At 48.8% G+C, this 27,039-nt stretch overlaps 1 protein-coding gene across 2 annotated transcripts in view; it reads left to right on the top strand.

Moving 5' to 3' along the window:
* The window catches only part of LOC141953903 (tyrosine-protein phosphatase non-receptor type 11-like), a 58,158-nt gene that overhangs the window by 16,339 nt on the left and 14,780 nt on the right, over positions 1-27,039 (top strand). For both annotated transcript variants that reach the window (XM_074892837.1, XM_074892836.1), the window contains exon 2: positions 17,349-17,471. In XM_074892837.1, the coding sequence (XP_074748938.1) occupies positions 17,349-17,471 (123 nt within the window). The remainder of the gene's footprint in view (positions 1-17,348; positions 17,472-27,039) is intronic.

Raw genomic sequence — 27,039 nt, 5'->3', positions numbered from 1 at the left:
AGATGCCTCTGCAGCACATGGGTGATGGTAACTTTCGCCTTGTGCTGGCTTCAGCACTGGGAAACGGTGTGTTAGCAGTTTCGTTTACATGATTACTGTGATTACTGTTAATATGATTGCTGAAGAGGCTTTTGGTGCTGACTGCAGCCTGGGAGAGGTTATCCCTGCTGTGAGCAGTAGGTTATTTTGTGATGTTATTAGATTTTTATCTTGTATTACCTTGTTAGCAATGCTATGTTAGTAGTTACTTGCTTATCTCCTTGTTAGCCTTGCCATGTCTCGAGCTGAGCACGCTTTCATGTGCTGATAACTAGCTTGCCTGTGTGGGAGCATTGTCATTTCAAGGTGCTGGACACCTCAAGCTGAATTTTGCAGATAGGTACAAACTGCATGAAGTGACAACGTCTAGTCAGAAGGGCAGTGTGTAAAGTAGTGAAGGTTATTATACGGGGCATGAGCTGTAAAAGCAGCTGGATGTGAAAGGCTGTGCTGGAGCAGGGCAGGGAGCGTGAAGCCATCCCTTTGCCAGGCCGGGAGGCACAGCAGGCAAGTGCATGTGTGAGGAAAGCAATCCTGTCTGCTGGAAATGCAGGGAACAGATCCAGGGCAGGAACTGGGCTGTCTGAAGCCGTGTTTGAGGCTGTTAAATGCAATGGGATCGTTGTGCAAGTGGCTGTGGCTCTTTGCCATGGAGGGTAACGTGGAGCATGCCTTGGGTTTTCCTTCCTTCCTTCCTTCCTTCCTTGGGCGTGCAGAGGGTGTGGGCAGCTCTGCAGCACTCTGCAGGGATTCAGATGATGAAAGTTGCTCCAGCCTATTGGTAGTTTACATCCCCTTGTATCTCAAGAGCATCCCAAGGCTTTTGCACTAACCTCATTTCAATGCAGTTCTCTCACATGGTGCAGAAGTGACTGGTTTCTCCGTTTCTGGTCTTTCTTTGGGTGTGTTCTGCTTCACTGGATCATAGCAAAGCAGCTAAACAAATACTTTTCTGCTCCAGGAGGAAGCCTGTCAGTCAGACAACAGCTGGGCGAGTTTCGGTGCTGGCTGGTGATATGTATTTTTAATGCTCCAACTGTCTGGCAGGTGGGCCTGCAATTTAATTTTAACTTGCTTTATGAGAACAAAACCATTTGCAATGTACAGGCCAGTAAACCTCCATGAATGGAGGGAGTTCAAAAGAGATTTCTCCTACTATTAGACCTTTTGAGTCTAGTAGGTAAGGCCTTCTCTGGCTGAGGTTAAAGTGTAGCTGGGTGTTTATGGTGGTCCTAACAGTGGAATACTCTTTCGGTAGAAAAGGCCATTTCAAATATAAGTTTGATTCAGAGAATTAAATCAGAAAATTTGAAAACTGCAGCTGAAAATAATAACCTTGCACACCTTTGGGGCTGGTGCGTTCAAAACGGCTTGAGGGACTTAGCTACACCTTTTTTTAATTAAGAGAACATGGGTGTAAATCCTCTGGGCGACTTGGAAGAGCCCCAGCTGCCAGTTTCCTGCTAGTGCAGGTGAGTATAACTGGGTGTTGAAATGCACGTTGGCCTGATAAAACCAGGTCTGCCTCTCCCATTCTGTGGAAACTGAGAATTGTCAGGCAAAATTTGTGTCTTCCCCGCCCCCCCCCCCCCCAGCAGTTTCGGTCTTGTGCTGTGCTTCCCGTCCTCTGCCTCAGTGTAACATGTGCCAAACCCACGCACTAAACTCACAGCTGCCTTCTTGCTAACGGAGTTCTGGCTGGGGATGCTGGGGTGGGGGGTCCCCAAAGCCTTGGGGGGCAGGTACACAGCTGACATGGGGCAGGGTCAGGACCTCAGGACCAGAGGGCAGGGGCATGCCTGGAAGCAGAGCTGAAATGGTAATGTTATTTCTGGAGCTGAGCAAATATTTGGAATCTGAATGGGGAAATTAATATGGTGCTGTCCTGTAAGAAATGTTTACACTTGTTTTGAAAACAAACCCAAACTGTCTCAGCAAGAGCCTCTGCCCTTGGGATATAGAGGTTGGTGCTGGCTGGTCTCTTCTCACAGAACAAGAGGGAACAGCTTTAAACTGCAACAGGGGAGGTTCAGACTGGACATGAGGAAAAAATTTTTCACAGAAAGAGTGGTCAGAGAGTGGAATAGGCTGCCCAGGGAGGGGGTGGAGTCACCATCCCTGGGTGTGTTTAAGGGTCGTTTAGATGAGATGTTGGGGGATGTGGTGTAGGGGAGAACTTTGTAGAGTAGGGCTGATGGTTGGACTCAATGATGCCAAGGGTCTTTTCCAACCTGAATGATTCTGTGATTCTGTGATATCAATGGACATGTACCAGCTGGGTACTGGGCAGGAGTAGGTTTTGCTCCTGAAAGCACCCGTTGGACATGCAGTTGCTCCTAGACCTGTGCAGGCAGTTGGGATAGCTGTGGAGCAGCCTTCTGCTGAGCTACCAAGAGGCCTTAGTTCCTGGCTGGAAATGTCTGTAAAGGCATCTGGTGTCTGAAGTCCTCTGCTGCCCATGGGAATATCCACCATTTCCCAGGGTAGCAGCTGGTGCCTATTCCAGCCCTTGTGGTCTTTTCTTCAAGACCCACTGGTTCTTCTGTGCAGGTGACAGAGAGGTGCTAATCCATGGTCTTCCCTCCCCAGCTACTTCACACCTGGATTTTACCAGCTATAAATTTTAGTGGTAGGCTGAGAGCCAAATCCTTCGCTGGTGTGAATGATTCAAAAGGAGAGGTGGCAGGTTTAGGATTTGTCCTTTATCAAAAACCATCCTCTGAGGAAAGGAGGATAGGTGGCTTACCCTCCAGTCTCTGCCCAAAGCCTTCACTACACTAGTCACAGAATTTGACTTCAAAGTTTACATTAACACCCCTCTGCCCAGATCACGTGGGTATCCCATAACTGACATGCATTCTTGGCAGTAAAGACAGGCTGTATTTGTGTGCATAGTTCATTTCCTGAGCAGCCAAACCAACTTCTGAGGTGGCCATGTGTTTAAATCAAATGTACAACGAGTGGAAATACTATGTCTAGTTTCAGTGTTCAAGAACAGGAAACTTCACTGACAGATTTACATGTAGAGGTAAGTGTTAACATGCCAGGTCTGCTGTATCCCAAGACGCTGAGATACTTTGGGTTAGGAATTTTGCATAGCCCTTTTGAGGAAGCACAGGGGATATGGTTTAATGCCACACTGCAGTGTCGTGGTAGCGCAGTCCATTCTGACCGAACCCCTTGAGGGAGAAAAGGGGCTTGTTTTCTCCTACTCCCTGAGTCAAACCTCCATGGAATACTCCCCATTGCTGCTTTCCGGTATCTGGCTTCAGGTGAAAGTGGAGAGACCAAGCTAGTCAGGCCAAGAGGAAAAGTTTACAAGATGCTACATCCTCCACCTCCAAACGCAAACAAGGGAAAGTATTGAGATGCAGAAGTGTGGGCTGAAAACCCACATGCTCAGACTTCACTTTCTGCAAAAAAAGCTACCTTGCAGTGTTGGTGGCCCATGCTAGGAGGGCTCTGCTCTGCCCAGAGGAACCGAGCACAGGGGAAACCTTTTCACAAGGTGTGCTCTTCTCTTGGCTATTGCCTAGAACTAGCTGAGTCTACAGTAGTATCTTTGAGATTTGACTGGAGTTGGTCTGTAAAGTGGCCCATTTTCTTTGTCCGTTATGGCTCATATGCCAACGTTTCTACAGCCTTCTTTCTGCTGAGACTGTCCTCGGAGTGGTCTGACATGGGTCTGCTGATAACACGTGTAAACTGCTGGGGATGGGCCCTGTGGGATAGATAACTGTGATGCTCTAAAGAAGGAACTCTTGCATCCAAGCAAGAGCGTGTAATAACTTATTTTGGAAGTGAAAATGTAAGTTTGCACTTGTGGTGGGAGGCCAAGCTCTCTAACAACTCCTTCCTTCCTTCCTGCTTTCCGTTTTTTAGTTTGAGGCATCTCATCCTGTGGCTAGAGAAGACCAGCTGGAGCCTGATATTTGCCAGTGTCCTTCCATGGCTATAGTCAGGCACGCTGCATATGGTAGCCACAAGGCAACATGGGTGCAAGAATACCCGGGCATAAAGGCAAACGGGTACGCTCCATTTTGCACTGATCCACAGCAGAGTGGGAAGATCAGTTGGACTTTTCTCTGATGTGTAGTAATGTCCCCTGTATCACCCCTGTGTCCAACACCCTTTGGATAGACTCTCCTGGCCGCACAAGTTGGCCAAAGAGAAACACAGAGCTGCTGCTTGTGCAGCCAGCCTGAATGCCAGCAAGCACGTTGGGTATTAGGATGTTGTTGCAGGAAGTCTTTTCAGCAAGGGGAGAGCTTAAGCAATCAATGTGCTCAAGTTTTTACAAGCTGTTGCTGTAAGAACCAGAGCTGCTAGACCAAGTGTTTGTGAAACGATGAACCGTGAGTGATGGCAGACCTTCAAAGTGACACAGACATAACCCCTCTTGTTTCTTGGACATGTGCACAAGCCCCTCGCCTACCGCAGCCTCCCAGGGGCCGCAGAGCTGGCCTCGGTGGGGGTGAAATGCCGCCATGGGCAGCAGCTGCTCGCTGAGGTGGGGTGAGGAGGAGACAGCAGTGCAGCAGGCGGGTCCCAGGTGCCCTCACATCCTTTATGTGCACCCATGCGAGCGTGTCACGCCACTCAGCTTCGCACTGCAGCTGAAGGCCAGGTCACACACTCGTGCTCTGCTGCCTTACTGTTTGCTCGAGTCTTTTTTTCTGCAAATGATGTAATTTTGTGTCCTGGATCTTAATTCTGTCTGTGGCTTCCTCTCCTTGTTGCTGCAGAGCCATTATCTGGGGAGCGCAAGCCATGATGGTGAAAGAGGTTTTCCATATCAGCGGTGTGGGATGGGCTGTGAGGAAGTCCCTACGATAGGCAGAGCCTCCAAACGCTCTGGCTTAACGTGTGTGCAGGCGGGAGGGGGACCAGGCTCTCTGCAGCCACTTCAGCTTGGATATGGCCCAGACTAACCTTGACTGCTGGAAGGACCACCAAGACTGTGAAATCAGCATCTCCTGTGAGCTGTCCACCCCTTTAGACCTGCTGATCTTCCTCCACCGTCCCTGAAGCCAGGGTGAGCTGTGCCTCTAAGACTTGAGCTGAAAGATCCAGATAGAAATGCCACTGAAACAGGCGTGTGATTAAATGAGCGTCAGAAATGGGGCAGCTTGTGTGCCAAAGGCCCTTGCTGAACTGTCAGCAGGAAATCATCCCAGTTTTTCTCTGAGCAGCTGAACGTGGATGCAGAAGAGATGTGCTGACGGGCTGTTTGCCTGCAGCGGCCGAGCTGCCACTGTCCCTGTCCGCGGCTGCTGTGTGCTGGCTGCGACAAAGAGCCTCCACGGAGCCACGAGAGTCCGTGGGAGGGTATTCAGCTGAGGCACTTTGTGTCACAGCCTCCTGCCTGGCAAGCACTTGTTTGGGTCAAAAGGAAAAATATGAATGTGTCAGTCTTTTATCTCTTTATTTATTTCTTTTTCCCCCGTAGCAAGGCTGTCATAGTGGGTATCTAGTGAAAAGGGTACGAACATGACCTTTTGTCTGTAAAGTTCACCCAGGCTTTAACAGAGAGAGTGAAAATCCTGTGCAGTGCGCTGTGAACAGAAATATTCTCCACAAATGGAAGGTCTGCATTTGCAGTTTCTGGCTTTTCTTCTGGAAATTGCTATTTTTGAGCTGATGACCTGATTAATAGTCTTGGGTTTCCCCAGAGAGCTAACAGGTGACCATGTGATTGCATTTTGACTCTTTGCATCTTAGATCATAGCCTTTTTAGAGAAGTGAACTTGTACTCACTGACTCTTCTTTTCCCCCAGTGCTCGTGCTCTGGCCTGCGTGGAGCCGAGCCCCTTTCACAGAGCAGGCAGCCGGTGATGGGGACCGGGGCTGAGGGAGCCATGGCAGGGCACAGAGGTCACTGCTAGATGCCACTGGCTGTCACTAGGTCAGCCTCCAAGCTTTGAGTCCTTTTCAGGTTCTTTGAACCGTGTGTTGTCCTTCCAGGCTGGTCAGCCTTAATGGAAATTAGGCCCAGCTTGGAGGCCGCATTGAATAGGAGTATGAAGCACCAGTCCTAGTCCTGGTCTCACTGGGTAAACTTCAGCAAGCCACGCTATTTCTGGCCTTTCCTGAGCTCTTCTTTCCAGACTTCACGTTGTGAGACCCTGTTGCAGGGGCCACCCTTTGAGAGCTTGTCAAGGTGGGGCTTTGCTCCTGATGTTAGTGAAGATGTAGAAGTACCTTAACATGTTTGAATGAAGGGCTTCTGTGCCTGCACTTGTCACGGCAGGCGTTGAACCTGAAGACAGACAGCTCAGAGAAGGACTTGGCTACACCTTTATCAGTCCAGACTGTGACATGGTAGCCAAGTCGGTGAAGGGGAATGTTGTTCCTGCGCACAGCTGGAGCGGCGCCGTCTTGGTTAGCGTGGCTGCTGCATCTCCATGGCCAGCCACTGGCTCCAGAGGTGACGAAAGGCATACTGCCACTGTGTGCTTTGCTTCGTATTGGTGAGATATGAGAAAAGAGCAGGGCCTACTTCTGAGGTGGAAAGAACGTCAGTCAAAAAGCAAATTTTCACAGTTTCGCATTAAAGCAGAGAAGCAGAGTGAACCCTTGCAGACTTTGCAGAGCAGCGAGTCTGGGACCACAGAGCGATGCCAGGTCCTCTGGATGATATGTTTGCCTGTGCATCCATCCCAGGCAGAGGAACTGATGTGTAGCCTTAACTGGCTGCTATTTACGTGACAGGAGTTTTTCGTGATACTTGTCCTTGGAGTGATTTCTCTCTGTTCTGATGTCAGCCAGATTTAACAAGCTATCTAGTTTCTAAGGTAAAATCATTGCTTTAGACACCTGACCAACTTGAAACCCTTTGCTAAGAGACTGTGACAGATCATGAATGTGTTGCTGTTTTTAGGAGGTGAGGGAGATGGGGTGGATGGCCCAGAAGGTGAATGAATGGGACAGCGCGTGAAAAGGGGAAGATGTGCCAATGGCAAGCATGGACTAGAATAATTTAGATAAAGGGACTGAATCATAGGGAGTAGATGAGTGCAGAATCTTGCATGTGTCAGGGAGATAGGACAGATGTGAATTTATATTAATTAACAATTAATGCCAGCTGAGGCTCCAGAGCCAGTAAATGGAAACTGTCTGCACCTGCCAGGAGGGTGTTGCCTGCTCCTATTTTTGTAAGGCCCGCACGCAAGAACTCCTGGAGTGCTTTCGCTGCTGTCTCTGGGTTTTGTATGTGTACCCTCCTCTTCCCGGTTCAGCAGGAGCCACCCTCTCCCCCAGGATGGCAGCTGTGGGTCTGTCCAGCCACCTTCCTCCAGGTCTCCAGGGCCAGGACTGAAACTGGAATTGAATGACAAGGTCATAAAACTGATCTTACCCACGTAGTCAGAGGCCACTGCTAATCCCTAGCTAAAACTGGTTTCTTTGACTGAAACCTCTCTGCCCAGTGCACTGTCTTGCAAGAGACATTTATGGAAAAGCTCTTCTGAAGAGCTGTACATGAAACCATTTCTGACTAGTATTGGCGTTTCAAACCAAAACGTGGGTGGTGAATTAAAACCCCTCTTTGAACGTGACACAGAGGAGCGTTAGGTACGCTGCTGCTCTGCAGCTCAAAGCAGCTCTGAAGGTCATCGTCTCGTGGGCAGAGATGTAGGCTGAGGTTTCCATCGCTGCAGCCAAGGCTGTTTCACACCCACTCTGCACAAGCAGCCGTGGCGTGTCCTGCAGACAGGCAGAGAGCTGGGGATGGGCTCAGGATGGTCCAAAGACTGATGAATGAAACGGAAAAGATGCCCTTGCCTTGTTACTGAGCTATGACGTGCTAGCTGGCTTGAAAAGCTGCCCAGAAGGGAGCGGGGTGCTAGGAAGGGAATGTGGGTCCCTGGGGTAGGAAAGGCTTCCCCATGGGTTTGGTCTTGAGGGTGTGTGAGCAGGTCCTGCAGCACAGTTTCAGCTCAGCGGTGCAACGAGGCATGGAGGAGCAGCGCTGATCATCCTTCATGGCAGTGTTGGTAGATGTTGAAAACAGCACCAGGGGCTTCATTGGGGCTTGCCAGTGGGCTAGCAGCCTGGGCTCTGGTATGCAGGACCAGGGCTCCTGGTTTTGTGTCTCTGGCTCTCCTGCTGCTTTGCTGGGCTTGGGTGAGACCCTCTCTGACCTGAGCCTGGCAGAAGTGTTCTGCAGGACCTGGCCATGCATAATGCACCAAGTTAGGCAAATCAGCACCCCAAATCTGTCTGTGCCCGCTGCTGTCAGGTCACTGAGCCTCTGTTGGACTCCTCTGCCTCATCTCTCCGACATAGTGCTCTGCATTGTTCTGGTTGTGTTTTCTCTGGGGAAGTCCCTCTGTGCACACACATTCATTAACCATATGCCTCAAAATTGAACAAGGGGGAAAAAAAACGCTGAGCAAAACCCCGGCTCTTTTCACAGGGTCTCAGTGGAAACCTGGCCTTTCTGGAGGAGGTGGGGCTGGTGGGTGGAAACACGTGTGCATCCTCAGCTGAGGCTGGCCGCTGCACACAGAGGGGGTTGCCAGCATCTGCTCTTTCTTGTGGTATCGAAATCCAGTGGGGCACATCACCTGGTTAAAAGAGAATTCTACAAAACCCTGTGAATGGCTACAAGGTTTGCCTGCAAAAACTACCAATCGGCCCCTCCTGAAATGAGAGCTCAACTTCTGCTTTGCAGCAAAGGAGGGTCTCTGGGCTCCTCCAACCCAGCACGCCATTTCATCCTTGCTGTTTAATATTGCTCTCTCTTCCAACAGTTCAGCCATAGGGGTGGGGGCAGTTGGCTACTCGTGTCAAAAACATGGCAGGGTTTTATCCTGCTTATCTGCTCTTGTACAGCTACTCTGAGAGCCTGTGCTACTTTCATTGAAGGGTTTGTCAAGAACCAGGGGACCTCGGTGATACCACGTGAAATACGGGTTGTGCTGCGTGACCCAGGCTTTTGTGCCTCTCTGTCCCACATTTATCACTGGAGTCTTTCTCTGGGTGTCAAAACCTGTTGGCTTGAAAGCACTCTGCCCGTGTGAGCGATCGGGGGAGGCCGCAGGATGGCTGCACCATCCTCCCTCAGACAATTTGAAAAGTGGGTGAAAACTGTGAATCTGCTTGTCGGGAGCAATCCCACCAACCTCTGGGCAGGGTCAGGGCCTCAGCAACCCCTCCATCCGCTCTTTGCTATTGCTTCGGCTGTTCCTGGTCTTTAAGTGTTGGAGTAAACAGCACTGATGTGGAAACAGGCCAGACTTTCTGCATAAACACCTTGTTTGCTTTGAGCTGGCTGTTTGTGCTAGTGGTGAGAACTTGGTTTGTGCGAAAATTGGGCTCTAAATGAGCCTAAGGATGTTAGACATCTCAATTCTACTGGAATTTGGTGAAGATAAGATGTGTACCTTCTCAGAGAAAGCAGTTAACTATTCTCACCGCAGTGTGGGACATTAAGAAAATGCTCTGTAAAATATATAGGGAAGGAAGCAAGCCAGTATCTGTAGAAGTGACTGTTGCACCCCAGAGAACGCAGTGCAGCCTTCTGTACCTGCCATGGAAATGGGTATGCTGATTTAGAAAGGTAAGGATTTTTTGTTTGTTTGTTTTAAAAGTTGTTTACAAAAGTCTTGAGGGACATTAGATGATGTGCACTGGCACGGTTAGCTGTCATGATGCTAATTGCTTTAGGAAAATGAAAATATTTACCTGTATGTAGAACTGAATAGATTTGCAGGGTATATTTATTTAACACACTCCCTTGAGGCGATGCTTGGTATAATGAGTCTTCTGATGGGATTTGGATTGAACCAGACCAGAACCAACAAAGGAGGCTGTTGCAGCTCTGTCAGGTTTGAGAAATGCTTTATGTGCAGCCATGCCTGTGTAGAACAACTTTCAGCGGAGGTGTGAACACTGATAATTCGGTATGGAAACATCTTGAAGCCAACAGCAGCCTTGCTGTATAGGAAATGCACAGCTAAATTAAGCCTTAATGTCGCAGGACAAGTATGACCTCTCCTCAACTAACAGGGAATGGCTTAGGAGCCTTGCTGTTCCCTGAGGCAGCAGGGTCTGAGTTGCAGTCTAAGTAAATCTCCCTCAGAACCAGAACTGCTGCTCTCTTCTCCAAGCCAGGATCCTGATTCATGGGTGTTCCTCCTCCTTACCAGAGGTGTCTCGTGGGAATAGGACAGCAGGGTTTGCTCAGCCCAGAAGTTTGCACCTACTAGTCCCTAATTCTAAGGATTAATGACCTTACAGAGAGTGAATTGCTTCTGTGACTGTCTCAGCCTCCCTTCTGCTTCAGCTGTGTTGGGAGGGCTCCGTTCGTATGTATCCTTTGCTGCTCAGCCTTGAAAGGAGTGTGCAAACACAACAAGCTGATGGATCTTTCTATTCTCTTTCAATGGATGATAAGTGTCTGGATCCTTTAAGCAGCTCTGAAGATTTCTTCCTATTTGCTGAATAATGGTTGGACTGGATGATCTTCAAGGTCTTTTCCAACCTAGATGATTGTGTGATTCTGAATAGGAAACTTAGTCTCGTAGAGCGCTGTGTTGCCCCAAGTTACGCCTGCTCTCACAAGTCAACCTCCTTGTTTCTCTGCTGGAAGAAGCTTCAGTTGTTTATTTGCTTGGCTGCCTCCAAGGGTTGGATCCGCATCCTGCCCTTCCTTCACTGCACTGGAAGAACAGGCTGGGGAACTGGGGGTCCGCCTGCCCTGTATGGACAGTGCCTGCTGTGAACACTGGCCCTTGCTCCTGGCTAGTGTGGAGAGGCTGTGGCATAGCAGAAGGGAGGTCTGGTGGCGGTTGGTCCTCTCCTCCCCCTTTTTTCCAGTTTCTTGCACCACCTCAGCTTGCTGGGTTGGAGTTTGTGTTGAACCAAACAGTGCTAACCACACACGAAGTGCATGTGTAGGCGTTGTCTCTTGAGCCACATTTGCTTTGATCCTCTCCAAGCCTAACAAAAAGAAGTTTTACCATGACAAATGCTCCAAATTCTCTTGCTGATGTTGGGCGAAATTGGCCTTCAAACCCAGGCACCAGGGGAGCTGCAATAGATGTGCACCTGGGGCTGGCCTCTCTGGGGATGTCCCAAAATAATTGCATTGAAACCCTGGGCACATGCTGTTCCCGAGCCCTGTGACAATTACTTTTAAGACTTCTGTGGTGACTCTGGCTTTCATGTGTGCAGTATTCTGGGGTAGACATCCTGTGTCTGCTGACCCGTGAGTCTCAGCAGCTGGGGTGTTCACTTGGCAGCATTCTCTTCTGTGCAAGATGCACGTTGTACCTTCTCTGAGCTGTGTCAGGGAAGGGAAAAAGAAAAGGTGGAGATCTGGAATAACTTGCTTCCATCTCCCCTGAGACCTCACTGTATTGTTTATCTATAGGTTAAAGGATCTTAGGCCCCAGCACAGCTCTGTAAGTCCTCTGTAAGAGCTGTATCCCTCTGTGATACCTCAGACAGTCATTCTCAAGAGTTCATGTGCTGGTGGATGCTGGCACCCTGCTTCCCTGATGCCACATTCAGTGGCCTCTGAATCATTTCAGAAGTATCAAGTATGGTGCATTTTATCCATGGGATGTTTGCTGGAGCTGTTCAGAATAGTGGGATTCCCAGCTAGGCTTTTCAAAATGCCTTGTTTTATAGATTTCTGAGGGTGTAACGGTGTTGCTCAACTATTTGTTCTGTTTTATCCCAAGACAGGGGCACAAGGATGCATTCCAGCAGAAGAAAGCATTCCTGCTCATGCTAGGGAGGAAATGAGTAATACTGTATGGAAACAACAGCTTTAGTAATTAAAGAGAAATTATTTTGTAATTTTTTAACACAGATAAAGGTTTCTTTTTCCAGAGCTTCTGCTGGAATGTTTCTCCCACCCAAGGGCCTGTTTTGAAGCCAGAGGTCCCTGTACCTGAGTTAGCTGGCCCTGGGGAGCTGTGCCACCAGCATGGTTCATCTTGGTACCCACAGGGCCAGGATGGGTCTGTAGCTGTTGCATCAGTCAGAGTTTATCGCAGTAAAATCACAACGGGCTTTCTGGTGGTTTTGTGGCTACTGGACCTTTCTGCTTCTGAACGTGCTGTGCTGTGGTCAGCCTGGCCTTGAACCCTACACGGAGCCCTCTCCCATGGCTGTCCCTCCCAGCAGCCCAGGCACCATTGTTCTGTTAGTCTGTGGTGGGGACTTTGCGTGCAAGACTCTCCATTTTCTCTCTGTTTATTTTACTAAATTTCTTTGTGTACCTTTGGTTCCTGAAAGGCACTTGCGGGTGGCTTTTTAATTTAAGTTTGATTTTTTAGATGGATTGAACGATGGAAGGCAAATGCGTTTCTCTGCAGGAAAGCAGTATTGCCTGCAGTAGACAGTGTATATTTACTTGTAGCGGTAGATACGAAAAGTTGTTAGATCCCCGCTCTTATTTAATTCTTCAGGGGTGACTCAGTTCTGCAAAAAGCACTAACAATTGAGCGGTTGCCTGAGTGACCTACTGCACAATAATGTCATTTGCTGACATCAAAACCATGGCGTGATATTAATAATGTGCTTTTTCCCCCCTGTGCTGGGGCTCTAGTTTGGATCCTCTTTATTTGCTTGCTTTCTCAGAATATCACAGATCTTCCTATAAACAATCTGTGAGTCCAGAAGGTCTGAAGTGATGCCCAGGGTTCATCTGGGAGTGAGTGGAGCTTGCTCTTCTGACGCATGGCTAGATCTTGCAGTGTGTGGAACTGTTGAAGGCTGCTTTAGTATAGCCATTTGCAGGTTTTAGTATTGCCATTTAGCGAGAGATGTGTGGGTTGGTGCTTTCTTCTTGTCTGCTCTGTTGTGGGTTGGTTTTGCTTACCAACAAATGTACTCCAGTAAAAACCATAATGAAAAACAGCTCTAATGATGCTTTCTGCAAGCACAGCTTGCTCCGGGTCAAGAGAAAAACAAGTTGTATTGATTAAAAGCACCTTGGACTAGGCAGCGGCCGTGGCAGAGAGCTTTAGAGCAAGCAGGCTCTTGGCATACACCAAGTAGGATGGGGCAACCTTCACAAACTAGAGCCTTAAGTTCAGTTTTGGCTGGTTTTGCTATCAGTTTTTTTATTCCACTGTGTACAGCACGGGGAGTTTGCTGGGACCTGGAAATGGGTGTGTCAGAATATACCCTGTGAGTGGGAGAGGTCGTTTGAAGCCATTTGTAGCTCTCTGAGGATGTGCGCTGCCACAAACCTCATGGTTTTTGCAAATTCCCACGTAGTCCAAGCAGAAAAGCCTCTGGGGAGCAAATGCTTAGTTTCAGAACTGGAATTCCCAAGCAGAGATGACCTTGAATTTGAAAATACCCCTTTCGTGCCACAGGCCTGGAGCATCTTCCCTGGCTCAAGAAGGCAGCCTGCGTGCGGTAGTGCCAAGCGATACGTTCCCATCCAGAGGCAGCCTCCAAAGATGAGCTGTGCAAGGAGGTTTTCTTTGTTCTGGAAATCTCCATGGGAGAGGTGCCTGTGCTCACAGAGGGCTTTTCCCCCTCTTTTTTTCTCTCTCTCCTTTTCTCTCTCCTTTTCTCTCTCCTTTTCTCTCTCCTTTTCTCTCTCCTTTTCTCTCTCCTTTTCTCTCTCCTTTTCTCTCTCCTTTTCTCTCTCCTTTTCTCTCTCCTTTTCTCTCTCCTTTTCTCTCTCCTTTTCTCTCTCCTTTTCTCTCTCCTTTTCTCTCTCCTTTTCTCTCTCCTTTTCTCTCTCCTTTTCTCTCTCCTTTTCTCTCTCCTTTTCTCTCTCCTTTTCTCTCTCCTTTTCTCTCTCCTTTTCTCTCTCCTTTTCTCTCTCCTTTTCTCTCTCCTTTTCTCTCTCCTTTTCTCTCTCCTTTTCTCTCTCCTTTTCTCTCTCCTTTTCTCTCTCCTTTTCTCTCTCCTTTTCTCTCTCCTTTTCTCTCTCCTTTTCTCTCTCCTTTTCTCTCTCCTTTTCTCTCTCCTTTTCTCTCTCCTTTTCTCTCTCCTTTTCTCTCTCCTTTTCTCTCTCCTTTTCTCTCTCCTTTTCTCTCTCCTTTTCTCTCTCCTTTTCTCTCTCCTTTTCTCTCTCCTTTTTTTTTTTTCTTTTTTACTCCTGCATTCGGAAATTGCCTTTCCTCCCTCTTCTGTTTGTGAGCACTGCAGAGGTTTTCTCCTCAGCTCATTGTTTGTGCTTCTTGCAAGCTAAATAACAAGCTGTCTGTGTACGTGTGTATGAATTGGTTCCTGTCCAAGCAGTGGGGGTCATTAAGGGAAAAGGGCATTTAGCATTCAGGTTTCTGTTTAGTGACACGAAGACAACATCGAAGTTGACAGAGCCCCAAATTTGCCCCCAATATTTCCTTCCCTGTCTCTTGTTACCCAGCGCTGTCCCTTTTGTGTTTGCAGAGTTTGTAAGTGGCCCCTGCTATTCCCTCTCAGTATTTCACTGAGGAAAAGATGCTGAAAAGGGACTGATGCGAATTGATGTTGTAGCTGTGGTCAACAGCTGCTGCGGTGGAAAAGGAAGAGGGTTATGGTGCTCCCTTCCCAAGCACTCATCCTTCCACTTGGAGGGAGGTCGGACATAAGGTCCTTTTGTTCCTGTCACCTTCTTCCTTGTGGGAGCCCAGTGCCTCGGACGCTGGAAGATTTACAGCCCCAGCACGTCTGCTCTCTTCCTGACACTGACAACCTGCACAGAGTTGTCCGTTCTCAGCATCACACAGGCCTGGCCCCAGCTGAGGTGTGGCATCCCAGGACAGCCAGTATTTACGTGGGATCCTTGAGGGACAGGGGGAGGTGTTGGGGTGTGTGGTTCCTGTTGTCAGGGCAGCCTTTGAGGAGCGTGCACCCCGGGGTGGACGCTGCTGTCGCACTGACCAGGGTATCCTCAGAACTGGCTCGTGGTGACGGGTATGTGCCTACACCAGCTCTCATCCCGTTTCACCGGAGATGTTTCCTTAGGTTTTTCCCACTATGTTCTGGCTAGCGATATTGCGTTGGTTTTATTGCCATTAGGCATTCAGTGGAAACATTATGTGTGGCCTCTGGCAGCCTTGTGTTGTCCCTGAGCTCCATTAAGCTCCATTAGAGGATTCGTTTCTATGCCAGTGGCAGTTTTGCGGCACGGTTAAGTGCTGGCCCTACAGACAGTGGATTTATGAAAGGGTGTCACTCCTGTGATGTCAGGAATACAAGGCTTGGAAACACTGGGATTCCTGTTTACCATCTGTTTCCATGGCCCTTCCCTAATAGTCCTCTCCTCCTCCAGAATTCAAGGATCTTTAATCAAAACTGTTTGGCTTGTGGTGAGAGGGAGGAAATCCCAAACTGTGGAGGAGATGGTGACATTTCTTGACCTTTTCTATGTGTATCTCATCGACAAACACACTCTAATGAGCGTGCGTGTGCTTATGTTTGTAGGTTTAGTCTTTGGGTGTATTTCCTAAGGCAGGCACTCGGCGAGATGCTAGGTTACGCGTTGCTCTGCAACGCTCGAGATAAACTTGCAAACCCTTTGGGGGGACAGTGTGTTAGCGAACCTGATCCAGAGACAGCTGTATGCAAGAAACTAGCTTACTAAATGTTTCCAGACATGCTCCTCTGGAGAACCCACATTTTGCTTTGCTTGGAAAACTAAGTGTTGCAGTTTTGAGTGGTTTGGTTCAGAGCGGTGCTGCAGACCTGTGTGCCTATGCAGGAACTCTCACAACATCGTCCTTCCTCTGAAGGGAGTTTTGAGTGTGCAGCCTGTTCCCTTGCCGTTAGTGCTGCCCAGAAATACTCAATAATCTAGCTTTGTTATCATACAGTGTTAGCTGTGGCTCATCTTCTCTTTGCTCATTACAGCTGTCCCATGCAGAAATGTCTGCTGGAGCATGAGCTAAAACTGAGCAATGCTTTCAGAACTGAGTGACTCTCAGTTTGGGGTGCTCTTTGTGTGACTTGTGAGATTACTCAAAAGAGCCTGGCATTTAGAAAGTGGATTTTCAGTGGCTTCTGAAAAATCGAGCCTTAAAACTAGTGCCACATGGGAAATCATTAGGCTAGCATGCATATTTAGTACACATTAAAGCCTGGGGAAGCACCAGTTCTTGCGATTCCATCAAGAAAACTTGATCAAGACTGATAGCATCAGAAATGAGGTCAGTAGATGGCTTGATGACACTTAAAGTACAAAGATTACATTAAAGTAGCATATAATATGATGAAACATTTTTCCCCTTAGGGTGAGCTGTCTCTCCCTTTCCGACTATGTCCTGTTACACACGTACACCGACTGCACCGCTGCTTTCCAGCAGCGTGTCCTCTGCTGCTGCTTCCCTGGCTGTGCACTGGTCCCGTGCAGAGAACTTTGCTTTTGACCCAGCCGTTGTGTGGTTGGGGTCATTTTCCTCTGTGCTCTCAGGAAAGGTGGCTGCGGCACCACAGCTTGAGCTATGACTAATTAGAGTCAAAAGGCAGCTGGTTCACCTTGTGTTGAAGAGTCAAAGCTGCCGTAGCTGGGGTTGGAGCAGATGACTTGTCTTCTGTGGACTGGGCAAAGAGGGAGATCCTGGAGCATGCACTTGCTGTTGTGGTTGCAGCAGTGCTTAAGAAATCCTCTCGTATCATTGCTGCTGCAGTGTGTTGCAGACCAGAACGTGCCTTTCCTTCCTGGACAGTCTCAAAGGAAAGCCTTTCTTCTCTCCAGCTCAGAGCATCCCCTCTTCGTAACAGCCTTTAAATGGGAGAGACTGAAGGCCTTTGGCTCTTGCTGGGGAGAACAAGAAGTTTAGTGCCCTTGATATTGGAGTTTTTTCTGGTTTTTTTCTGTCCTGCAATGTGCCTGGAAACCCTTAAAGAAATGCCTTAAGTGCCCTCAGGGATGCAGGTCCTGTCTTGGGCCCGGTTCATTTGCCAGCAACATGACAGGGTGTGAGCCTGGTAGGTGCTGGGTGGGAAGGAGCCAGCCAGGATCAGACCTGGAGCCAGAAAAGTCAAAACTATTTTCTCAGCCAGTGGTTTCCTCCAGAGAGAGAATCTCCTATCTGTGCCGCAGAAAGGGCGTAGGGCTCTTGCTTTTGCCTGATCTGAGGGAGAGGAGGACAAAGTCCTTTGGGAAAGAGACCTTGATGCATGCCTGAGAAGATGTTCTCCATGGTAACATCTGAATGGAGGGGTTTTCTGAGTGGAAGCTGTTCCTGCGACGTGGTGGGGAGGAAGGTGGGTGAGCTGCCGGATGGCGCTGGGGCTCTGTGCCTGCCTGGCAGGTAGGATGCTAGCGTCTGCCCCTCGGGCAGCAGGGAAGGGAGGCAGGGCCGGCTCAGGCTAATTACTGTTTCACGTGTCACATTTGCACTTTGCAGGTGGTTTCATCCCAACATCAGCGGAATTGAGGCGGAGAAGCTGCTCCTGACCAGGGGTGTCCATGGCAGCTTTCTGGCTCGACCCAGTAAAAGCAACCCAGGAGATTTCACTCTCTCTGTCAGGTAAGCAGGCAGCAGCAGACGAGGAGTGGAGGAAGGGGCTGTCTCGACCTCTCCAGCACACCCTGCTCCGATTAACGGATGTGCAAGGGGAGAGGTGCTGCACAGAGGTGACCTCTCTGTGGTACCACTTGAAGTAAAAAGGTCACTCACTGAACTCTCCCCATCGCTGCAGAGGCTGTGCTAAAGCCACACACTGCTTCCTGCCCCTCCCCGGGTTTGTTCATCCCTGTGGGTTGCACATGCTCCTGTTCCCAGAGCCATTGTTGCCGGAGGAGGGAAGATAACGAGCCCACTTATTTTCTGGGGAGAGTATGTTCAGTCCCAGCAGGAATGAATCATCTCACTCCAATTTTAAAGGAACTCAGTGTCGCTGCCTTTGGGAGAGACTTGTATTCTGTGACTCTAAGGGATCCCAGGAGCACCTCCATAGGAGAGTGAGCCTCACAGTGGCTGCATTCCCAGACAATATCATGCACATCACCTTTAAAGTGCTTTTTTGTTCCTTGGGACCAAGGCAATTGCAGAAAGGGAAGCTGCAGTGTTGCTGATGGTCTTTGCGAATGTAGCCCCTCACGATGCGGTGGAGCAGATGCGCTGGGTTGAACTCTCTGAAGGTGAGCTAAAGGGGAAAAGTAACATTGACCCAATGAATCACTGAGATAAAAGGAGCAAGTTGTAGGTTCAAGGCATGAACCTTCCATGAGCACCATCCAGCTGGTGCCTTGCAGGGAAACAGCTCAGCAGAGGTTTCTCCAGGCACTTATAACACAGACCTCTTTTTTTTTTTTTTTTTTTTTTTTTATGGTGGCTTCTGTTTAAACAACCTTCATTTTGTTTAGGAAACTCCAGTAAGTTTATAAATCCTTTTACCAACACTGTGTTTAGAGAAACGTTGTGCAAATGGCAGAGTGGACAGCGCGTTCCTGTCTGGCAGGGCACAGACATCTGACAGGACGTGAGCAACACCAGCACGGTTTGAGCCTCGGCCCCTGCCCGTACTCTCTCCCCCCACAGCCGGGTGCTGAGGGAGCAGCGTGGCAAGGCTGACTGGCTCTGGTGAGACTTTACCCTCTCCTTGTTGCCTTAACCACTCCAATGAAACCTGTCTTGGCCTTATTTTTCCCCCCCTTGCAGTTGTCACCAGCCTTGAACCTGCACTCCTCTCTGCCAAGCACAGTCATTTCTTAGCTTGGCAAGAGGGAGGGTTTTGCAGCTGCCTTATTTTTTAAATGCTTCCTTTTGTGTTGGGAAATACATCCCAGCAGTCAGACAGACCCTTTGCCTCTTGGACGGCTCTGACCGACCACAGCTTCTCACGCTATGGAGCAACCCAGCAGAAGGGAAAAAGTGCAGCTTCTCCCGTGCGTTGGCTGGGTGGGGAGTGCGTGGATCTGACTTCGCCAGCTCCCCAGTAATCTTGCAATCAGAAGTGGCTGTGAGTTAATGAGAGAGGCAGGAAGTGCTTCTAATTAGAGTGGAAAATAAACTCAGTCACAGCGAGCTGCCTTGAGCAAGCTATGACAGCAAGGGAATACGTGTAAAACGGGGGGTTATCTTCATGCGAGCTTAGTGTCTCTTTTCATGTGATTTTTGTGAGTCAGGGTGTTGTCTGATCATAAAGTGAAGTACTGACAGCACCTGCTTAGCCAGGCAGTGTGCAGACAGATGCAGATTATGGCTGTGCAACAGTGTCCTGATGTGGAAAGATACCCAGGTAGCAGCGTAATTACCCTGCAATAGCAGGGCAAATGGCTTTGCCAGGAGAGCCAGTTCCCACACCTGTGTTACTGCCCTCATGCCTGGCGCTATGGAGTCAGTCCACTGGTTTCCATAGTTTTCTTCCCTTAGCTCTGTCCCTGTGCCTCAGCCAAAGGCCACGTTTCTGCTGTTAAATGGATTTAACATTTAACTTTTAACGCCGTTAAATGCTCTTTCTGCTGTCGTGGTTTGTTGTCTTCCACCTGTGCTGGTCCACTGCCTCCCCTCTCCCAGCTGCGGCACGTGTTGAGACTCAGTGGATAAAAACTTGGCCTCCTGTGGAACAGCTACTCTTGTGGAGTCCCAGAGCAGTTTTATTTATTGCTATTATTTCTTTACCCCTTTCTGCTTTCTCCATGCCTGAAAGCAGAGGGCGGGGGGAAGGGAGCATCAGATTATCAGAGGGGGTTTGGACCACTTCCTACTGCAGGGAGACCTTTGTGTTGCAGTAAATGCTTAATAACAGTATTCTTTTGGCCATAAGATCGAGCCAATTAATACTCTTAATGCATGAAAGGTGCCCTGCAGTGATGAGATGCAAGTTAAGAGCAGAGCAATGCAGCATGCCTTAATATCATAGTATTGAAGAATACCACCACAACCCACTGACAGATTGTAACTCAGTGGAAAGTCTGACCAACTCTCACAGTTCTGAGTAAACCAAAGCTGTGACACATAACCATGTTTCCAGGAAAGCACATTAAACATGACACACAAGCTTAGAGGCAATGTGTTGAGCTTTGAGGCATCACGAATTGAACACAAGGAAGGAATTCTTTCACTGACTACTTTTACCTGCAAGTCCTTGCTCCTTCCTGGCTTATCCCAGCTCTAGTCCATAACTTGAGTCTTGGGTATGGAAAATTTGCTTGGACATGGTCACTGGTTATACTTCATCTGAGCAATATGCTCTTTTCCCACTGATGATGGCCCCGAAACATGTGCATGGATGTTCTTGGGAATTAGAGCTGCAACACCTAATAGAGTATAGAATGAGTGGCTTTATGTGCTGTGAGAGCTGAAAACTTGGGCAGCTGTCTTCCCCCTGTGTTCTTCTCCTTTCCCTGTTCCATTACACACACACAGATGGAACAATGAGTTATTATTCTCACCTAGAATTGTATCCTGACAGAGCTTTTTGGTTGGGTTTTTTTTTTCCCTCTGAACTGGACAGGTCTGTGTATTTTTTTTTCTTCCTGAGAAATAAAAGGTTTTCAGCTTTTCAGAGGAAACAATACAGATATCTTTGAAAAAGTACCTAGAATAGAGGTGTCAGTAGGAGAAAGTACCTTTAGGAAAACAATCAAAACCTCTTCCTCCTCCTTTCAGCCCCCCTTTAGCTTCTTCAAGGGTTTTTGAAATCCAGTGAGGGGAAATGCAGCTCCTTTTAATTACAGAGAGGATGTGGGCTGAAAAAGAAAGCAGGCGATGGAGTTTTGCCTGACCGGACCACACACCAAGTGACCATGTGCTGGTATGTATCCAGATATGTGTCCCTGAAGAGAGGCTAGGAAATAGTGTTGCAGAAGTTATGAGAAGGTTTCCATGAAACTCTGTGGCTGCTTTCCCTTTCTTTTTCTACCTCTGTGCACTCTTTCAGCCTTCACCATTACAGCAACAAGTCTTCACAGGGCTTTGTTTTTTCAGCTCTTAAGAGAAAGAGGCGAGCCACATGGAAAGGACATGATATGGTTAATGAACAGATGATGTTTGTCCTGGTCTTAAGATAATAGAAAAAAAGTCTTCAAAAAATCCTCAGCTTTGAGTCCAAATGGCTGGCAGCTTGGAACTGGTCAAGCGTGTCCAGAGAAGGAACAATGGAGCTGGTGCAGGGTCTGGAGCACAGGTCTGATGGGAGCGGCTGAGGGAACTGCGGGGGTTTAGTCTGGAGAAGAGGAGGCTGAGGGGAGACCTCATGGCCCTCTACAACTCCCTGAAAGGAGGGTGCAGAGAGGGGGGATGAGTCTCTTGAGCCAAGTAATGAGCGATAGGACAAGAGGGAATGGCCTCAAGTTGCGCCAGGGAAGGTTTAGACTAGATATAAGGAAGTATTTCTTCACAGAAGGGGTTGTTGGGTGTTGAAATGGGCTGCCCAGGGAGGTGGTGGAGTCCCCATCCCTGGAGGTGTTTAAGAGTCGGGTCGACATAGCGCTGAGGGATCTGGTGTAGTTGGGATCTGTCAGTGCTAGGTTAACGGTTGGACTAGATGATCTTCAAGGTCCTTTCCAACCTAGATGATTCTGTGATTCTGTGAAACCTGGCTCCTTTTATCAGCCTTTTCTCTTCTGAAACATGCCCCTTTTTGGGACGTCTCTGCAGATCAGTTCAAGAGCTTGTTCAACCCAGAGGATCAGACACTCCTGCCGTGGTCCGGCGCTGAGGGCTCTGTTTCTGAGGAGTCTTCGGTGTGCTGGTGGTACGTCACTACTAGATACTGAATTTGGATTTATTGGCTCGTCTTATTCTTTGGGCACTTTGGAGCACATCAACAGGGAGGAAAGTAGTCTGGCAACTTCAGCTGAAGTGTAATGATGACAGAGAGTTGTTTTGAGTAAGGCTGTAGTAATATCCGCTGCGTCTATACGTGAGCTGTCTTGTTTTGTTCCACGGAGTTGCTGCAGCGCGGCTCCCTGCAGGTATTTCAGTGTTGGCTCAACCCAGACAGTACGATGGCTCTGGATCGGTGGGTCACTTCGTGTGGGTGATATTCCTCCTTGCAGGGGTTGGCTCCCGCGGGTCAGGAGCGCTGGTGTTTGCCAAAGGTAATGACAGCGCTCCAACACTTCGTGCTTTCTTTAGTGGCTCACAAACCCTGCACTGGATGGGACCGTTTGGAGGAATGCTGAGCCTGGAAGGGGCTGTGAACTGGAGCTGGGCTTGCAGGAGAACTGTGGGAGCTCTTCTGGATGCTGGGAGCAGAGCCTGCTAGTTGGGGGATTTTTGGAGGATGCAAGTAGAGTTTATTTGTGTGTTGCAGTTCTGATGAGGGGCTGTTAGAAAAGCTTCCTTGCCTTTCTTGTATGCCGTGTCACACCGCATTTCCTAGAAGGACCTGGTACTGGGATTGCTTTTGATATTGAGTCTTCCAAATTTTAATCGTGATTCTTAACAAAATAGACTTCTGATTGAAAGAGAGGGCTGTTGGGGGAGAAATATGGGAGGCCACACAGGAAATGGCCCATGTTTCCAGCTTTCAGTGCTTGCCTGGATCTGCCAGAGCATGTTTTCAGGAGACCAAGTATTTAGAATCGCTTCTGAAAAAAGCGAAGAGCTTCTCACAGATTTGGCCAGGTCTGGGTAAATAGCTTGAACAAAAGGAAAAGGCATGTTGAAAGTTTGCCTAAGTGGTGCTTGGCCTCTGGCCACAACAGTAATGTAAATGCAAAGACAGTTAAGAACCATCTGTCAGAGACCCTGTTAATTTGGTAATTGGGTCATGTTTGATGGGAACAGATCTTATCCTCGTTGGTGCTTCTGGGTAACAAACTGTTGTTAGGGCTACAGTCTCCCAGAGTGGTTTCCCCAGTAACACTTCCATTGAGCATTCCTGGATGTAACCAGACTTTTTTTTCCCCCCCAAAAGGCATGTACAATTACACTCTGGGTATGGGTTGAGACATGCAGTCAAGGAGGATTTGATGTGCTATAGAATACACACTCTGCAAAAAGGAGTAAATCAATACTGCAGGTGTGTTACATTGGTTGAGTTGCTGCAGCCAATGCAGTTGCAGCAGAGGAAGGAAGCTGGATCTGGAGAAGAATGGAAGGAGGCTTGAAAGAGGCTCTTTTCTAAAACAGTTGTCCTTGTGTCTCATCATAATAGCACCTACCAGCCTTATTAAGGCTCTGTAATCCAGGCCTGTCTCTCACAAATATTCAGTGAGAGGTAGGCCTGATTCTGCTTCTGCTAAGGTAGGCCAGCCAACTAAGGGAAGGACTGTCTGTGTTACAGCTAGGAGACAGATGATGGGCCCAGAGTCACCTTGAGAGCCTCTGAGAAGGTGCTGAACATCAGATCATCGAATCTTGGCCGAGTGCTCTTATCACAAGACCCTTCTTCCCTTAAGAAAGCATGTTCTCCTCTGACAATTCTTTTGTCCTGGAGTGGCTTAAATTTATTTGGAAGCAGATCATTCTGTTAGAGACGTAATACTAGTGGATGGATACCTTTGGCTTACTTGTGCCCATATTTGCTGCTATTTACAAGTTTGGCAAGGCAGAGAAGTGTGTTGAAAGCCTCCTTTCAATGGCAGACGGTTGGCAAATGGTCTGTGCTTCACATCCCTTCCCACGGCAAAAGGCTGGGTCTCCTTGGGGCAGGAAGCACCTTCAGGAATGCAAAAAGTATAAATGCCCTATAGGGAAATGGTGCCAATGTGTGAGTTCACCGAGTAGTTGGATGTCCTTTGTCCCTGTGCATCTTCTGGAGCTCCTAACACCTTAAGCGAGCAGTAGGGCTCAGGCAGGCAGCTGAATTGTCTCCCTAGGAATGGGGTATGAAGAATTCAAAGCCCATACCTAATCTCTAGGATTCGCTTGGCTGTGTCTCTGAAATTGCATGCAAATTGCAGTTGGTTCTATTGTGTTTTATTGGTGGATAGTGAGTTTTTTCTGAGAGCCCAAGCTCTTAGTTGAACGCAAACATTCAGCGAAGCTTCTAAGCCCCATGGGAGAATCGTCTTGGTTTTTCCATAGAGAGTGTTTGGGGTTTTTTGGGTTGCTTTTTGCAGCTTGTTGGAGGAGTCATATACACATCCTGTGAAGTTCTAGGCTTTCTCTGTGTGACACAGGCAGGAAAAGCACATGACCAAAAAAGATACTTGGCAATGCAACAGGTGAAGGTGTTTCTGACATTTACAGTGGTTCTTTTGCCATCAGTGACAAAAAAGGGTCTGTTTGGGTTTTTTGTGAGTCCTCTTCTTATTGACTGTGCTGGATTGCAAAGAAGAGCAGACTGCATCTACACTGATGCAGTATGGACACAGGTTCACAAGTTGGAGTATTTTGGATCAAGAAACCCTCCTGGATATCTAGCTAAGGAGTTGTGCTGATAGCGTAAAGAAGCTTAGCTTGGAATGGAGGCAACTCTCACTTGGCTGCCGACTCCGAAGCTGGTAACTGCTATTAAACAGTGCTGCATCCCTGTGTGTATGAGCTGTGTGTCTGTTAGAAGTAGCCGTGCCCTCCAGCACAGGGCAGCTGAGTACTTTGGGCATCTCCTTTGTGCTTTATTTCACCAGTCAGCATGTCGAGGGCACAGTTTAACGGATGCTGCTACTGTGCAGTCCAGTTCTGCTGCCCAGTTTGGAGCTGCAGAGGTGACGCAAGCTTTAAGAGAAGAAAATGGGAAGGAAATGGGGATCGATCAATGCTCTTTCTGTCTAGCATGACCTTGAGGGCTCATGGGATAAATGACCCTGATTATCTCTCTGCTTTTCATCCCTGAAGTGCTCAGAGGCCTTGGGGGTGGGGGGTGGGTCTGTGAACCGAGCCTTTGTAGGTCTGTAACCGCGTTGGGATGTAGAGATGGAGCTGTGGAAAAAAGGGAGCTTTTGAGCCTCAGGCCAAGTGGCAAAAACGCAGTTTCATCTGCTGCCTTCTGTGCTGCACAAAGGCTCTTCACGTCCAGCTGCTGGCGTGAATGGCAGAAGGGCTTCGTGTGCCAGCTCCTCTCGGAGGAGAGGCATTGTTATCGGAGAGCTGGCTGGGATCTGGATTTCACAGCCAGTTTTCATTTCCATCTAGTCAGTTCTGCTCATACCCTAGATGCAAATATTGCCAAACTTTGAAGTCTCTGCCCATAGGACAGCTGGAGTTGGCGTGGCAGGCTAGGTCGGAACTATACTTACCAGCTGTACCAGGAAGAGTTAACTGTGTCTTTCTGAATACCCAGGAGTGCCACTCATCAGCTTCCTGTATTACAGACGGATGGGTTCTGTCTCCAAGACCTTGTTGTCAAGGTGTAGATCCAGATGCAGATTTTCATGCCTCAGGCCTGTTTGGCTGGTCTTTTGCTGGTTTTGTTCTGCTATTAATGTGGGGTGATGGTAATACTGCGGATGCTGTCCCTGTTCACAGTTGGTTGTTGCCTCTGAATTGGCACGACGCAGAAATCACCTCAGTGCCAGACAAAGCATCGAGGAAGGGCTGTGTGAGCACAAACTGGAATTGCTGATTCTACATTGACAAAGTCTTCTTTAGCAACTGGGATGGAGTAAGTGGGAATAGGGCCATCTGTCAGGGTAGTGTTTTAGGGAGAACTGCACGACATGTGGTGACTGTGGCTTGAATGTGGCCAAGAGTGTTGCTGTGTAATCATAAGTCATGCCTCTAATAAAGGCAGGTCTGGAGGAGGGGCACACAGTGGCTCTGCTAGCACACTGCTGTTAATGTTTCTGTGGGCTCTTCAAGGATTAGCACACAGAGATCTCATTGCCGACTTCCAGCTTGGCCTCGTCTGGTTGCCGAGGAGCTGCTGCTGCGTACTCCAGCAGAGCTTGTTGGACAGTCAGCATTTAATCTGCTCGTGCACATGACAAGCCCCTCACATGCCAAAAGTCGCGGCTGTTAAAATCCCCAAGCTACAGCAAAACCCGTGGCAGGAGTTACATAAAGGCAGTCACACCATGGGCAACATGAGTGCATCCCAGGGGTGGTAGTGGCCATCCCGCCACTGTGAGAGGCTGCTGCACGTCTCTGTGCTCTGCGTGCCCTTCACCCGTCACCCCACAGTCCTGCAGGTACACAGCCCCGAGCTCACAGAATTTGATGTCCTCTGCTTTTGGGAGAGTGAGTTATGGCAAAGTCAGCAGAGTCCTCCCAGGTGGATTTCCACTAGACCCTGCAGCGCATCGGTCAAGGTGGTATCCAAGAGGAGGCACCGGGGAGGAGGAGGTCGTTTCTCCCCTCACCTGAGGAGCCAGGTGTCCGTCTTGCACATGTGAGGCAGGGTGGAAAAACAGCCGGATCCCTTCTGCCAGAGGAGAACTCCTTGGTGCTGCTCCAAGCGCTTGTCTAGACTAGAGGAATTTGCATAAAGGTATCCAAATAAAACGACACCACTGTAAACCCTGTGCAGACTTAGCGTGATACCGGGAACCTTAGTGAGTGACAAGGAACGAGGCTAGCACACACCCTGGTGTGCACATCCCGCTGACACAGGCGGGCTGTGTTCCCGCAGCTCCCCTGGGGCAGACAGAGCCTTTTGTCACCGCTTGCATTTGAAGGCCAGATCTTAACATCGCTCTGAAATCAAGAGGTAGGGTCCAGACGCTGAGGTAGGCGGGACCTACAGCCCAGGAAAACTAAACAGGAGATGATTTTGTGGAGCTGGGGTTAGATACCCAATACCATCCAGATATTTGGTCTTTCACTGCATTGCTACAGGGGCTGTACCCTGCTGCAGAAAGAGCAGAAATGGGGACAGTCCCCCCAGATCCCTTGCCATGGTCCAGCTCTTCCTTCCATTTCACCTTGTGCACAGACCACTGTGGCTTTTCTAATTCTTCACTCTGTGAAATGGCTTTTCTGTCCGACCTGGTACGCTGCTTATCCCACCTTGAGTCTCCTGCATCTCACTGTCACGGTTGCTTTGGCAACAAATGGAGAGAGCTGGGGAGCAGCTCCCCACCGTAAAGAACGAGAAGTTTGCCCAGATTTATGAATCTCTCTCTGACCCAGCCCGTCCATCAAGCAACGGGCTTCCAGCCATGTCTCCCCAGCTCGGGGGGCTGCTGCTAAGTGTGTTAAAATACAATTAACCTGCCTCTTAGAGGTTAGTGTGGCCTTCTGAGGAAGGCAACTGGGCTCT

The sequence above is a fragment of the Strix uralensis genome, chromosome 23 (genome assembly GCF_047716275.1).
Source record: "Strix uralensis isolate ZFMK-TIS-50842 chromosome 23, bStrUra1, whole genome shotgun sequence".
NCBI lineage: Eukaryota > Metazoa > Chordata > Aves > Strigiformes > Strigidae > Strix > Strix uralensis.
Note: the sequence above shows the minus strand (reverse complement) of the source record. Positions and strands in the feature narration are given on the sequence as shown.